This window comes from Sinocyclocheilus grahami, unplaced genomic scaffold (genome assembly GCF_001515645.1).
Source record: "Sinocyclocheilus grahami isolate Dianchi unplaced genomic scaffold, SAMN03320097.WGS_v1.1 scaffold252.1, whole genome shotgun sequence".
NCBI classification, from domain to species: domain Eukaryota; kingdom Metazoa; phylum Chordata; class Actinopteri; order Cypriniformes; family Cyprinidae; genus Sinocyclocheilus; species Sinocyclocheilus grahami.
Window position 1 is genome coordinate 1,144,463 of NW_015505431.1, and position 13,563 is coordinate 1,158,025.

Consider the following 13,563-nt stretch of genomic DNA (forward strand, 5'->3'; position numbering starts at 1 on the left):
TATATATATGAAAGCTTAAAATAAAATTAAAATATTATGAATAAAATTAAAAATAATAATTAAATTTAAGATTTATAATTTTATATTTATAATATGTACATAGGTGCATATGTTATAATAATATTAAATTAATTTAGCTGTTTATAATGTCTGAAAACCAACGATTTATATTAAACGTTAAATTTAATCTTAATATTGTTTTATATTTTTATATTTATATACATGTAAATTTAATATTAAATATTAATAATAACATAAAATTTATTTAGTTGTTTTTGTCTATAGTAATATTATTGTTAATTTAACATTAACATTATAATTTATGTATGTGTGTGTGTGTGTGTATACACACAATTTTGAATATTTATTACATTATTTATTTATTAATACATAATTGTTTTATGTCTGACAACCAAAAATATATTTAAATAGTAAACAAAAATAATAATATTAAATTGTAAATGTATTATTAATATTATAATTTTATATTTATAATATAGGATTTTTTTAAATATATTTTTATAGTTAGATATTTATTTTACAACATATATTTATACTGTAAATGAAGCCTACGATTATTTCTAGAAAATAAATTTTTCAATAAAAAAGTCCCTATGTACAGTCATGCTAAAGCCTTTCACAGAGCATATGCACATCAGAACAGGCACATGGGTTTCTCGCCCTAAATAAAGAGATTTACCAAATGGTTTGCAGCTAGCAAAGTAAGAGCTTGTGAAATATGAACCAGCATTCGCAGTTGCCTGTAAACCAGATTAGCTCAGAAACAGAGCACTCTCCGCTCCTCTGGGAAGCCAGCGCTCTCTTTTGGCTTCACACATAATGTTCTGGGCTGGGGCTGGACGCTCTTACCGTAAATACTGTGGGACGACCATACTAATCTTACTGATACAGTCATCTTGTATTCAACTCCATGTTGTGTCATCCATTAATAGCATGTTTGTTTTCAGCTCTGTATTTTCACTCTCAATATGTCTCCACATATTGCTTGATTTTTGTTTGAAGTATTGAAAATGTTTTGAAGTATTATTTATTTACAATTATTAATTTGCAATAATATTTAAATCTGTTTATTTTTTATTTATGATTAAAAGCAATTTTTTCAATATTAAAATAAAATAGTGAAATATTTAAGAGGCTCAATATCAAATTCGTTTTTGTAGTGGTATTGAAATCAGCATTAAAAAAATCATGAAATTTCTTTAGCATTGCTACAGACTACAAAAATTTAAATTTTGGTATTTTGACAAAACTACTTGTTTCTTTAAGTGTAAATAGCATTAATCACTCTTACACAAATACGTCTACCATGCCAATAATTGCACAGAAGAATCTACACCGGTTTGATTTTATTAGTGTTTTTTTTTTCATTTTTATACCAATATTTACTAAACTGAAAAAAATACTGAAGGCTACTTGCCATTGTTTTAATGCATTATTTAATTACAATTATTAATTTGCAGCAGTATGTGTAAATAACATATACGTAATATGTGCAAATAACATAAATCCCTCTTGCACAAATATATCTACCATGTCAATAATTGTATAGTGGAAACTATACTGGTTAGAATTTATTTTATTTATTTATTTTTGTATTTTTTAAAGCAATATTTACGGAACTGAAAAAAATACTGAAGGCTACTTGCCATTGTTTTAATGTATTACTTATTTAGAATGATTAATTTTCAGTAATATTTAAACAAATGTATTTGTATTTTGATTTATAAGTTAAAATATAAACTAAAAATATAAAATGAATTACAACAATTAAGTAAAAAAATAAAATAAAATAAAGAGCAATAGTCCACTACTAAAAAATAATGTTGCAATAGAGAAATGTTTCTGGTATTGCTCTAGCTACAAAAGCTTTGGTATTGTGACTTAACATGCAATTGGCGTAATGCAGACCTGCGCAAAATATATCTGCCATAGTAAAAACGCTATAACATAATCCATTTGGGTTTCAGTGTGCAATGTCCTGCTGCCTAATATCTGTGTTACTCTAATCTCATCTTAAGTGCTCTTAATTGCACATTAACCGCACTGCCCTGCATCAGAAGGCTCTTCGTAGTCCTGCACAAATACCGATTCCTAACAAACGCCTTCTTAGCTAAAACATTCCTGCACTGAAGTTTTCCACGTCTAAACTGAAGTTTAAAAGCGGAGACAGTCGGCATCGTTTGAAAGAAGAGTGGAGATTGATTTCTGACTTCAGCTTGCACTTTAGAGCAGTGTTTCCCAACCGGGGTGCCACGTTTGTTTATATTTTTAAATTGCTAAAATGTTCAAAAAAGCATCTATAATATAATATAAATTTCTGATGTTGCCAATAATTAGAGATGCGCCGAAAATTAGTTCACCGCTCAGGATTCACTTTCACATGGTGTGACGCTCTGTGTATTATCCCGCTCCACTTGTATACCATTCATGCTCATCGGAACAGCAAAGTCCACTCAAAAATCGATTATATTAATAATAGTTAATTAATTAATATATTAATTCTGATAATAATAGCTTTCTAGGACTAAACATTATTTGGATAATTATTATTATATGATAATACATTATTTGTGCTATCATTATTAATTTCTTTATTTGTTCTTATTTTATTACTGACTGCTTACTTGTCATTTTTTATTCAATTCAAAGTTTGAAATCAAGCTATCTCGCGCTACTGCAACAAAATTACCCCACTGTAAAATCAAAAATGCACTGAGTGAGCAAAGATTTGTGAGATAGTTTAAGTTATAATGGTAATTAAACAATGTTTACATATGAATAAAAGCCTACATGAAAATCTGTCATATAAATTGGTCTCTTCATTAGAAATTAGCCTACTGATTGCCACTATGGACAAAAAAAATGTATAATATTAAAAATATGACATTATATTCTGCAGTTCTTCCCTGCTGTACCGAATATCGATACTTTTCAAAGTATCATATCGAATTTAGAAATTCAAATATTGTAACAAAATTTATTTTGTAGGGTGCCGCGACTAAAAAAAGGTTGGGAAACACTGCTTTAGAGGCACTAGAGCATGAGGTAATGATCCGGCAGGCGGCGGGGGGTCGGAGGCAGTATGTTACCGTGGCCGATGCTCCAGTAAACCAGGGAATCGGGGGTCTGGTAGAGGATCCTGTACGGGGCCACACGGGCACTCGAATCCAGCACCACGTCAAGAGTACCAACCAGCAGACCTGTGAGAAAACAGACCACTGCATATCAGTCGCACAAAACTGACTGAACCAACAGTACAACAGTAGAAAACAAGTCCACACAAACAAAGATATCAGTTTCATTTCATGGAGATATTTATTTTAAAAAACTAGTTTGATTTATGAAATAGTTTCAGTTTTTCATTTGAGTTTTAGTATCAGTTTAACATTTGGGAATATTTCCAGAGTTGTTTGTAAAATAGCATGTTTCCTAATGACCACATCGTTAGACCACAATGTTAAGAAAGAGATGATTTAATATCATCCCTGATTTCAGCTTTAGCAACAAAAATGGTGGTAAAGTCGATTCATTTCAGTGAATCAGTTCAGTTTCAATGAAGTGATTCATTTTAGTTTTGCGTCTTTTCAGTCTCTTTTCGTAATCTATGGCTGTTTGGTCAAAATGATGGTTCCTTTTAGGGATGCACCGATATGAAAATGTTGGCCGATACCGATAACCGATTATTCTTTATTTTTGAAAGCCGATAACCGATATGTTGGCCGATAAATCTATATCCAAATTGTTATATACTTTTTGAGAGCCTGATTACAAAAAAGGTCTCATCATTAAAAGCCACATCCCAAACACTTCAACATAAGCAGCCTAGTTTGAACGGTGTACGTTTTAAAAATATTTTTACTCTCCCATTACCAAATTTAGTCATAAAAAAGCCTTACAAATAAATAAAATTATGCATAAATAATGCAAACAAGTCACTGGACATCATTACACATGTAAAGAATCAAAATGAATGCGCCACAGATCAATAAAACGGAATAGCCTCTGCACGGACAATAATTAAATGATTTTAATTACTAAACCATATTGTTGATGAAAATAATAAGAGAAAAATACAAGTGGTTGTTGTTATTAATAATGTATCAATGATTTTGAAAAAGTAACAAATTAATACCACTGTTTTAAATAGCAGCCGTTGAGCTGCGCGTGCTGAAGCTGAAGAGCTGAATGAACATGGTAAACTGAAGCGTTTTGCTGGCAGCTTATTTAACTCAAGGAAATGCATCCTGAGATTAATATTAATACAACATAAACATAATATTACAACTTATATATGTACAAAATTATGCAGTTATTGCGTGCTATAGTCAGAATGTGTGATCCTGTTGTGGATGCGCTCTTCCCATAACAACGCGCTGAAACACGGCAACTAAACCCAAAGAATTCCCAACGTTTTATTATAATAATGTTCTCATTAGAATGTTATATACACGACATTCCCAATCATAGTTATTAATGTTGTGCACTGCTGTTTGGGCTGCGTGTGCTGAGCTAAAGATGATCACTGGTAAACTGAAGCGCTCTTTTAACTTAACCAATCGCATTCTATATGAGATAAATCAGATATACATCAAATAAACACAATATTACAATGTACAATTGCACAAAAGGCTGCAAACGAACAGCGCGCATCTGAAGTGTCTCTGAAGGAAATAATGCATTATTTATCGGCTTTAAGATATCGGCCAAATTTTCTTATCAGGCCGATACCGATAACAGAAAAAATGAGCCGATATGGGCCGATACCGATATGGTGGCCGATATATCGTGCATCCCTAGTTCCTTTGATCGAATAATAATTCATTATCATCATTATAATCATCAATCTTTTAAGCCAATTCAGAGCAAACAATTAAAAACTATAATTTTTATATTATATTTTTAGGTACTTTTATTTATTTATTTAATGATACTAGTAGTAGTAGTAGTAACAACTTTATTTATCCGTCTTGTTTCAATATGCGGTTCTCACAAATGACAAATACAACATAAATTTCACAATAGAAACAATACAATTTAACATCAATTAATCAAGAAGTGCTAATTACTGAATGAGACCTGCTCATTACATAAAAATAAAAATAAAAGGAAAAAACTCTTTCTTTCCTATCTTTCATTTAAGCACTTCACTGCCTGTGTTATAAAAGATTTTTTCCCTCTATTTTTAAAAAACAGCGGTATCCTGAATCTTCTACCCGAAGGCAAGAGCTCAAACTCATTATACAGTGGGTGCCTATCATCAGATATAATTTTCATAGCTTTACCAAGACATCTAGTCTGATAAATTTGTTGTAAACCCATCACAGGGATACCAAGTATTCGTTTGATTTATGAAGCTCAAAAGTTTGGGTTAATCTAGATTTTTTTTTTTTTGAAGAATTTCATATTTTTATTCATCCAGGATGCTTTAAATTGATCAAAATGGCCAGTAAACACATTTATGGTGTTACACAAGATTCTATTTCAAATAAACGCTGTTCTTTTGGACTTTCTATTCATCAAAGAATCTTGAAAAAATGTTTCACAGTTTCCACAAAAAATTTAAATAAGCAGCACCACAACTGTTTTCAACATTTATAATAATAATAATAAATGTTTCCTGAGCAGCAAATCAGCATATTAGAGTGATTTCTGAAGGACAATGAAGACTGGAGTGGAACATTTAGCTTTGCATCACATTAATAAATTACAGTTTTTCCTGTATTTTTGATCAAATAAATGCAGCCTTGGTGAGGAGAAGAGACTTCTTCCAAAAACATTTAAAAAATCTCAAACGGCAGTGAGTGTGTATATATACATATTTTCAAAAAACAGAAGCAAACTGACATACAGCTTCAAAAGGTGTAGTTTAGCTCTAACCTAGGTGTTAGAAAAGGTCAGTAGCAATAAAACAACAACCAAGCCACCAAAAACACATCAGTCCTCAATGGCTGCTGCTTGTAAACCCCCTGGGCAAACGCTGTTAGTGGCTTTGAAGAATCTACCTGATTATATCAGTGCATCAGACACCTGCAAAACCTGCAGACCAGAGGAGGAGCTATTCATCTCACAACACCATCCAGTGTGGATCAGGCCGGTTCAGCCAGTTCGAATGTGCACAAGCAAAACTGAGATTTGAGACCATTTAGTTTATTTGGAATAACTGATCAATCATGCACAATAAGAACAGGAATGTGCATCCGTTTTTGACACCACAGATTTTGCCAAAGCTGAATGTGTGAATCAGGATCCTCCAAACAAATCTGGCTTCCTGTTTCTGCTGGAGCTCGTGTGTGCACTAACACCCCCCTCCTGAACATGTGACTTTCCGTTTCTGCTTTCATATGCTCGGATGAGCCACGGTTTCCTTGGTTGCGAAACAAGAGAGCAGAGATTTGAGAGTACTGTAAGGATCACGTGATCTATTCAGTGGCAGAGCCCTTCGTTGAGCGCTGTTTAAGTGCACACCAACAACATTCAGTTCATTCTTTAACACACCGTTTCCAGTTCCAGTATTTCAAGTTCCTTTGACAGACAGAGCCAAACAGCTGCATTCTTCTGTCAAATACTTGACATATTTCATGACATAGCATTCCATAGGCCTCTTTTTATATTGATGTATTTTCAGAAAAAAAAATTACAAATATTTTATTATTCATACATTTTAATTATTTTATTATTGATATATTTTAATATGATTGATAGACATTATTTTACAGACACATTCAATAATATTAACTGAGTTTCCTCTGCAATAAATATTAAATATTCTATTCTTGGATCATGAATATTAATTAAGCTGCATGACTGACTGGACAGTCCCGAAAGGTTTCCAAGCAACGCATGCCAGAATTAATATTCACACACTTTATGGCTCAAATTCACACTGTTACACAGTAGCAAAGTCGTTTAACACTTTCTATTTTCTATTAGGGTGCAATCACACTAGATTGCCATCAAGAAAAATCACCTCACACTCCACAACGAATACGAGCAACAGGATATGAAATCATACTCTAGGGTTTTTGTTTTTAACAAATAATGAATAAAAAATAAATAAAAAAGGTAATAATGAATGTAAAATGTTAAATCATACCATCTACAGCAAACAGCATTAACGTTTGATGTTATTGTTAACTAATGTTTTGTTAATTGAAATAAAGCCAAAAATATAAATATTCGATGAAAAACTTAGAAACTAACTAGCTACTAACTCAAATAAGTGGACATTAAAGTACTAAAAAATGTTAAACTAAAACTGAAATTACAATAAATTAAAGGCAACTATAAATAAAAACTACTAAAAATTACATTAAAAATTTAATTACTCCAATTAAAATAAAAACTGAGAATATAAAAAAACAATTCAAAATATTAATAAATACTATAATAGCATATAAATAATATTTAAATAACACTGGATGTTTGTATTCTTTGCGTTGAAGTCAATCTGCAATGTTTAGATCCTCTTTTGGTCAAACTGCTCAGTTTGCACTGCACATTGCCTACTATTTATAAAAATGGGAAACAATAAATAACAATAATTGTTTCAATAGTAGTATTCTACATTAATGTCACAAGACCTCTTTGTGAACATGTTTAATTCAGCAAGTGGCATCCAGTTGTTGTGTTTATAAAACATAAAAATTCTGCAATTTTAATCCATTGCTTTTCAACCATTTGCACATGGAAGGTCCAGTCGAGCGCACTGCATTATGGAAGACACTACTACATTTTGACCATGGTAGTAGGGCGTGCTAGACTACATAGCCTTTTACAGATATGCTTGTGTTTCCCTGATGGCATATACAGTATGTGAATCCTGGGAACACAATTCAATCAGAATTTTGCCGATTCTGAGCCGATCGTTTTATTGCCAGCAGCTCCGGCAATGATGTCACAGCTACGCGCACACTCACAGTCACGTGCAAACATGTAAACACTTAACAAAATTAAGTGACTTAGATTTTAGACAAAATATTGAATGTTTTTGCTCAATTTCGCTGACGAAAATAGTTCCGATCAAAGCCACTGTTGTGTGTCTCCAAGCAACACACAGTGGTGTTTCGTTACTGAATGAATCCACGTTTTTGAACAAATCGAGTGAGTCAGTTATTTAGTGGCCCATTCATAAGAACAGTCACTTGCCTCATTTCTGAATGAATCAGCCGTTTGAATGAATCGGTTGAATGAATGAATAAATGACTCACTCATCAAAACAGATATTTGCCGCCACCTACTGGTGGTTTAGTCATATTTAAAAGTATCATTGCATTTTTTCAACATTTATTTGTATGTTTAAAAAAATATGTAAAACATTAATCTTATAAAATTATTTATGCATTTGAAATTTTGCAGTGTAAATGCATTTATGGCACCTCAGCTTCATCAAACTGTTCGTGTAAATGCATCTAATGCCACTTCAGATGCAGCTTCTGTTTCCTTCGCAGTGGAAAGATACGAGTTTGTTAATACTAATTTCATTTGAATGGTAACAACTCTACAGTTTCTTATTATTCTAACTGAATTAATTAAAACAAAGTAAGAAATTGATGTGAAAGATGACACATTTAATAAGGTTAGGGGAAAAAAAAGACCTTATAAACATAAACATTATAAACATAGTAGGAAATGACATCTGTTTTGTTACATACAGCAACTCATTTTAAGTGAACTATTTCTTCCTCTTTCCAGTCACAGAGCACTTTATTTTGAGAGTTGTTTAAGTGAGAGAAAATCTGTAACTTAGTCCAGATTGGGGGAATTGTAATATTTAATCATTTCTTTTATTATGTAAATAATTTTTGCATTTAAATTTGCATAGATTTCTGTTTGTATATGCTGTCAATTATAGTTCTTAGAAAGAAAATCGGAATTGGCAAAAATCGGTATCGGCAGGTCACACTTCCAAAAAATCGGAATCGGCCAAAAAAATTGCAATCGTTGCATCTCTAGTTAGGATGCTTGGATAAGGAGTTGTGGGAAGAACATTTCATTGTTGTCTTTTCTCATTCTAAATATAGAACGTTCTGCTCTCAATTGAATTAATCTCCGCTCTGACAAAAACAGCCTTACCAGCACACGGACAAAATCAATATTCTCCTGAACAGCATCAACCTGATACAACTGCATTGAATAGCATAAAAACACAAAGAAGCTGTTGACTTCACCCGTATTGAGCCTCAGAAAAGACATTTAGGCTCCTTCTGGGTGCATGCAGACCACTGGGCCTGTGGATAATAGATGAAAATTAGAGATAAACCGATATTCTTTTTTCTTTTTTTTTTACCGATAATTTGCATGTTTATGTGCCTGATAACCGATATGCAGAACCTGCATTTATTGTTTTACTTTGTTTTATTTCCATCATGCACTCTTCCAAGCCTGTTTTATTTTTGAATTATGTAAAGTTATGTCTTTGGGACATGATTTGACAGATTTACTCGACTCGTAGCGCCAAGCTTAAACTACAGATCAAGCGTTTATGTAACACACCTCATTTGTGCATTAATGGCAGCTATGTTAAATAAAGTTTAGCAAATAAAGCAAAGCAAGCTACCTTACATTTGAACAGGTTTGTAATGGTGGTCTTGTGTGCAGTTCTCCATTTATCGGTGGATTCGATATTAGAAAACTGATATCTGTTTATGGAAACATGCATAAATATCAGGGAAAATATTGGTAAAACCGATTATCGGTCAATCTGTTGCAACTGTTCTGGACGTCCTAATGATAAAATTGGATTAAAGTATGTTTATGTTGGTTTAAAAATGCACTACCTACAGTTTGATTGCTTAAAGGTTGCTCTGTCTTAGCTCACTGCAATTTTTTAAAGCATTTATCATTTAAGCATCAGCTTTGTATCAAATGTTTCTTATAAAATGCCTCAAAAACAGACACAAATGAGTCGGCTGTAGAGTACAGATCTATAGAAATAATACAGAGATCATAGCTCAATAACATTCCTGGAATAATCTGATGAAAAATGCTTGAGACCAATGGCAAATCTGAGCACAGTTTGAGACAATGTTGAAACACATGAGGGATTCCTTGAGTCTTTTTCTCAGGAGAAAATTTACCCATATTTAGCCACAGAAAAGACATTTGGGCTCCTTCTGGATGCATGTACAACAACAGGCCTTCAGATAATGGACAAAAACACAACTGTTCTGGACGTCTTAATTAACAAATTGGAATAAAGCTTGTTTATGTTGGTTTATAATTGCACTACCTACAATGTGATTGTTCAAAAGTTGCTCTTTCATAGCTCACTACTATTTTTTAAAGCATTTATCATTTAGGCATCAACTTTGTCTCAAATGTTTCTCATAAAATGCCTTAAAAATAGACTCTAATGAGTTGGCTGTTGAGCGTAGAGCTATAAAAATAACACAGATTATAGCTCAATAACTTTCTTGTAAGAATCTGATGAGATCCTATGGAGACCATTGGGAAACGTAAGCACAGTTTGAGACAATGTTGAGATCTCTAGAGGAGAAAATTCTGGAAAGATTCAGGTGATACCAAAACAAAAGCAAAAGTCTCCGTTCAAAAGCATTTGTTCTCAATGAGAAACATGAGAGACTTTAAGGAGATCTTAGTGAGATCTCATGTGTGATTTTTTTGTTCTCATAGGTAAATAAATGGAAAAATTGGATGAGCCTACAGTAAACACTATTTACACATGTAAAGAATAAAAAAAAATAGGAAAATGTTTCAAAAAACATATAGGCTAATCGTTACGCACAACTACATCTTCTTTGTCTATTCCACTTTTCTTCTGTTAAAAATTCATGTCTGAATAAAAATTTCACAAGATATTTGGTCAGTTTGACGTTTGTAAACACATACACAAAAACGCCGGCTACCCAAGACCCTGTGGGTCAGTCTGCTGGGCCGTGCCAGGCTCACCGACTCTCACTGGCACACAGCTCGCACATTTATGTAACAATGACATCATCTTCCCTTGCTAGTGTACGCTTTGTGTCTGTCTTTTCTCACTGACAGACACAAAGAGGTAGACGCACAAATACCGGCGACGTTTTGGCTCTAACAACGTCGATCTCTGCTATTCACTCCGAGTTTTATCCATAAACACATTATTTTTCAAGAACTCCCTTCAAGGCTCCAGCACGATATCTGTCAATCAGCCATAAAGAGGCGAACGCCACACATACAGCACCTGCCCAGCTATGAATACAGGTCAGCTCACCAGGTGAGGTCAGTAAAGCATATTTCACAACACCTAACCAGCTCGGCTTCCTGTCCTGAGGCATTGAGAATAAACTGAACCTTACTGAGCCTGTTTGGTCTTTAATATCATGCTAGGACTTTTATATTGGGTTATTGGATGCATATATCAGCCAGACCAGCCCATATTTGGCCATTTTGATGTTGCCAAAGCAATAGAAGCCATATTTAGGGTTTGTAACCAAGTCTAAGAACATGAAAATGAATGTTAATTTCAGCAATTTTCCCAGTCATCAGTCAACCGAAACTCTCTCGATATTAGTATCAGCCATTGAAAAAACTCCATCGGTCAACCACATTAAAAACATCGCACAGAAACAATAATGAGCCATTTCTACGGCGCTTGAATGCATCTATACATCTCTTGCATGGCCTGTTCACAGCAGTGATAGAAATAATATGATTATGAGGCTGTATAAATCCATGTAAGTCTATATTATGCACAATCATACATACACACAATAATCAAATATACACTTGATTCGGATTGATCAGTCATAGTATTGTCCAGGACAACTGAATGGAAACCAACTTATATTTATTGTCCATACAAAATCTAATTTAAACTTTTTATTTATTTTTTTTAGAATTTTGAAAAAGGAACTTCTTTGTACAAATGCTCAAATAATGCTGGATAACATGAATCAGCAGGTTTGCACAAATTGTAGACATTATAAACATGAAATATTAAAATTCCTGCTATTTTCAAATTATGCTGATAACATGATTGCCGATAAATACCATGTCATCGATTGTGAAAATGCTCAAATATTTTTACAAATAAATTAATAAACTGAACAATATAATATATACGACCAAATCCCATTACCGTAAAAAAAATGATAGTAATAATAAATCGAAGATTTAAATAAAACAATTTATTAAGAGTACGTTTTCTACTATTCAATGTGTTACTTTTCGTTTCTTTGTAATTATTTGTGGAATTGACTAGCAATATCTGAGTGAAGACTGTTTCGAAGTAAATCCTATTTTCTTTAGTGACCTGTCCACACAGGTAAGAGCGCACTCGCGCGCACAGGTGCGTCTCCGTGTACGCGGCGTGACCAACAACAGCGCGCGTCCACCTGAGTGTGCAGGCATGACTGAACACACACACACACACACACACACAGGTGTGTTAATAAGCTGTCATCATAAACAACATGCGGTTGATTGAGTAATCACGGCTTTACCCGCGAGCCCTCCTCCGCCGTCTCCGTGGCCCTTTCTCTTCTGCAGGATGAAGTAGGGATTCGCTCTCTCGGTCATCCACAGCGCGCTGGCCAGCAACACCTCCTCAGGGTTCACCCACATCTTCTGCTCGGGTTCCTCACGAGGACATCAAACAAACCTCAGGTGCGTGGTCCAGTGTGGAGTCGCCGTCCTGAAGCTTATCCAAGCGTCTCAGCGATAATATAGGGCAGCGACGGCGGCGGTATAATGCAAACGTATCAGCTGTCAGTAGAATATAACACTTACTGTACCGTGCATATGGATCAATATTAAAATATACAGTCCGCCTGGAGCTCCTTGAGACGCGCGCGCACCTCACACTACACAAATAACAGCATTAACACCTTTCTTAAAGGACGACAGCGGCTCCAGCGCCTGCCTGACTGACGGAGAGCAGGACTGATGTATTCCGGGAGCTAATAATGAACGGTGAGGATAGTTTCAGCGTTTAAACGAGCACGCAAAATAAACAATGCCTGACAGCTCTGCCGCGCTTCAACGATGCTTCACTCACTAGCGCCACTGCAGCGCGCGTCACGGGCAGGCCATTGTGCCGTCACGGCGGTGGGCGGGGAAGCACGCTGATCATAAACAAAAAAATGATTGACTAAAATAAAATGAAAAAAATATTTTAGGTGGCTTAGGATTACAAACTGGGTTCAGCTAAGTTGTCACGATCAATACTGTTTAATAAATAAATCAATAATAATGAACACGCACACATGTACAATTTATGTATGTATGCATTGAAAAATGATTAATTCTTAAAATAAAAAATAATTAAATAATGATATTGTTCATATATATAAAATGTGTTTATATACATAGAATACTTTATTATAATATATATTATCTACAAGTTATATGGTTATATAATTTATAATCATAAGAAAAGTATTATGTATGAATGTATGTTTGTGTGTGTGTATATATATATATATATATATATACACACACACACATATATACATACATATATTTCTATATATATATATATATAGAAATTATGTATGTACGCATTGAAAATGTATTAAAATATATTAAATATATATAAATATTTAT

At 33.6% G+C, this 13,563-nt stretch overlaps 1 protein-coding gene across 1 annotated transcript in view; it reads right to left on the bottom strand.

The window, feature by feature from the left end:
• Positions 1 to 13,036, bottom strand: part of LOC107598515 (TBC1 domain family member 9-like) — a 38,231-nt gene extending 25,195 nt beyond the window's left edge. Inside the window, exons 1-2 of the mRNA XM_016289884.1 lie at positions 12,462 to 13,036; positions 3,111 to 3,221 (exon numbers count right to left, since the gene is read on the bottom strand). Of these exons, the coding sequence (XP_016145370.1) occupies positions 3,111 to 3,221; positions 12,462 to 12,582 (232 nt within the window). The 5' untranslated portion in view covers positions 12,583 to 13,036. The remainder of the gene's footprint in view (positions 1 to 3,110; positions 3,222 to 12,461) is intronic.
• Between the last annotated feature and the right edge of the window lie 527 nt (positions 13,037 to 13,563).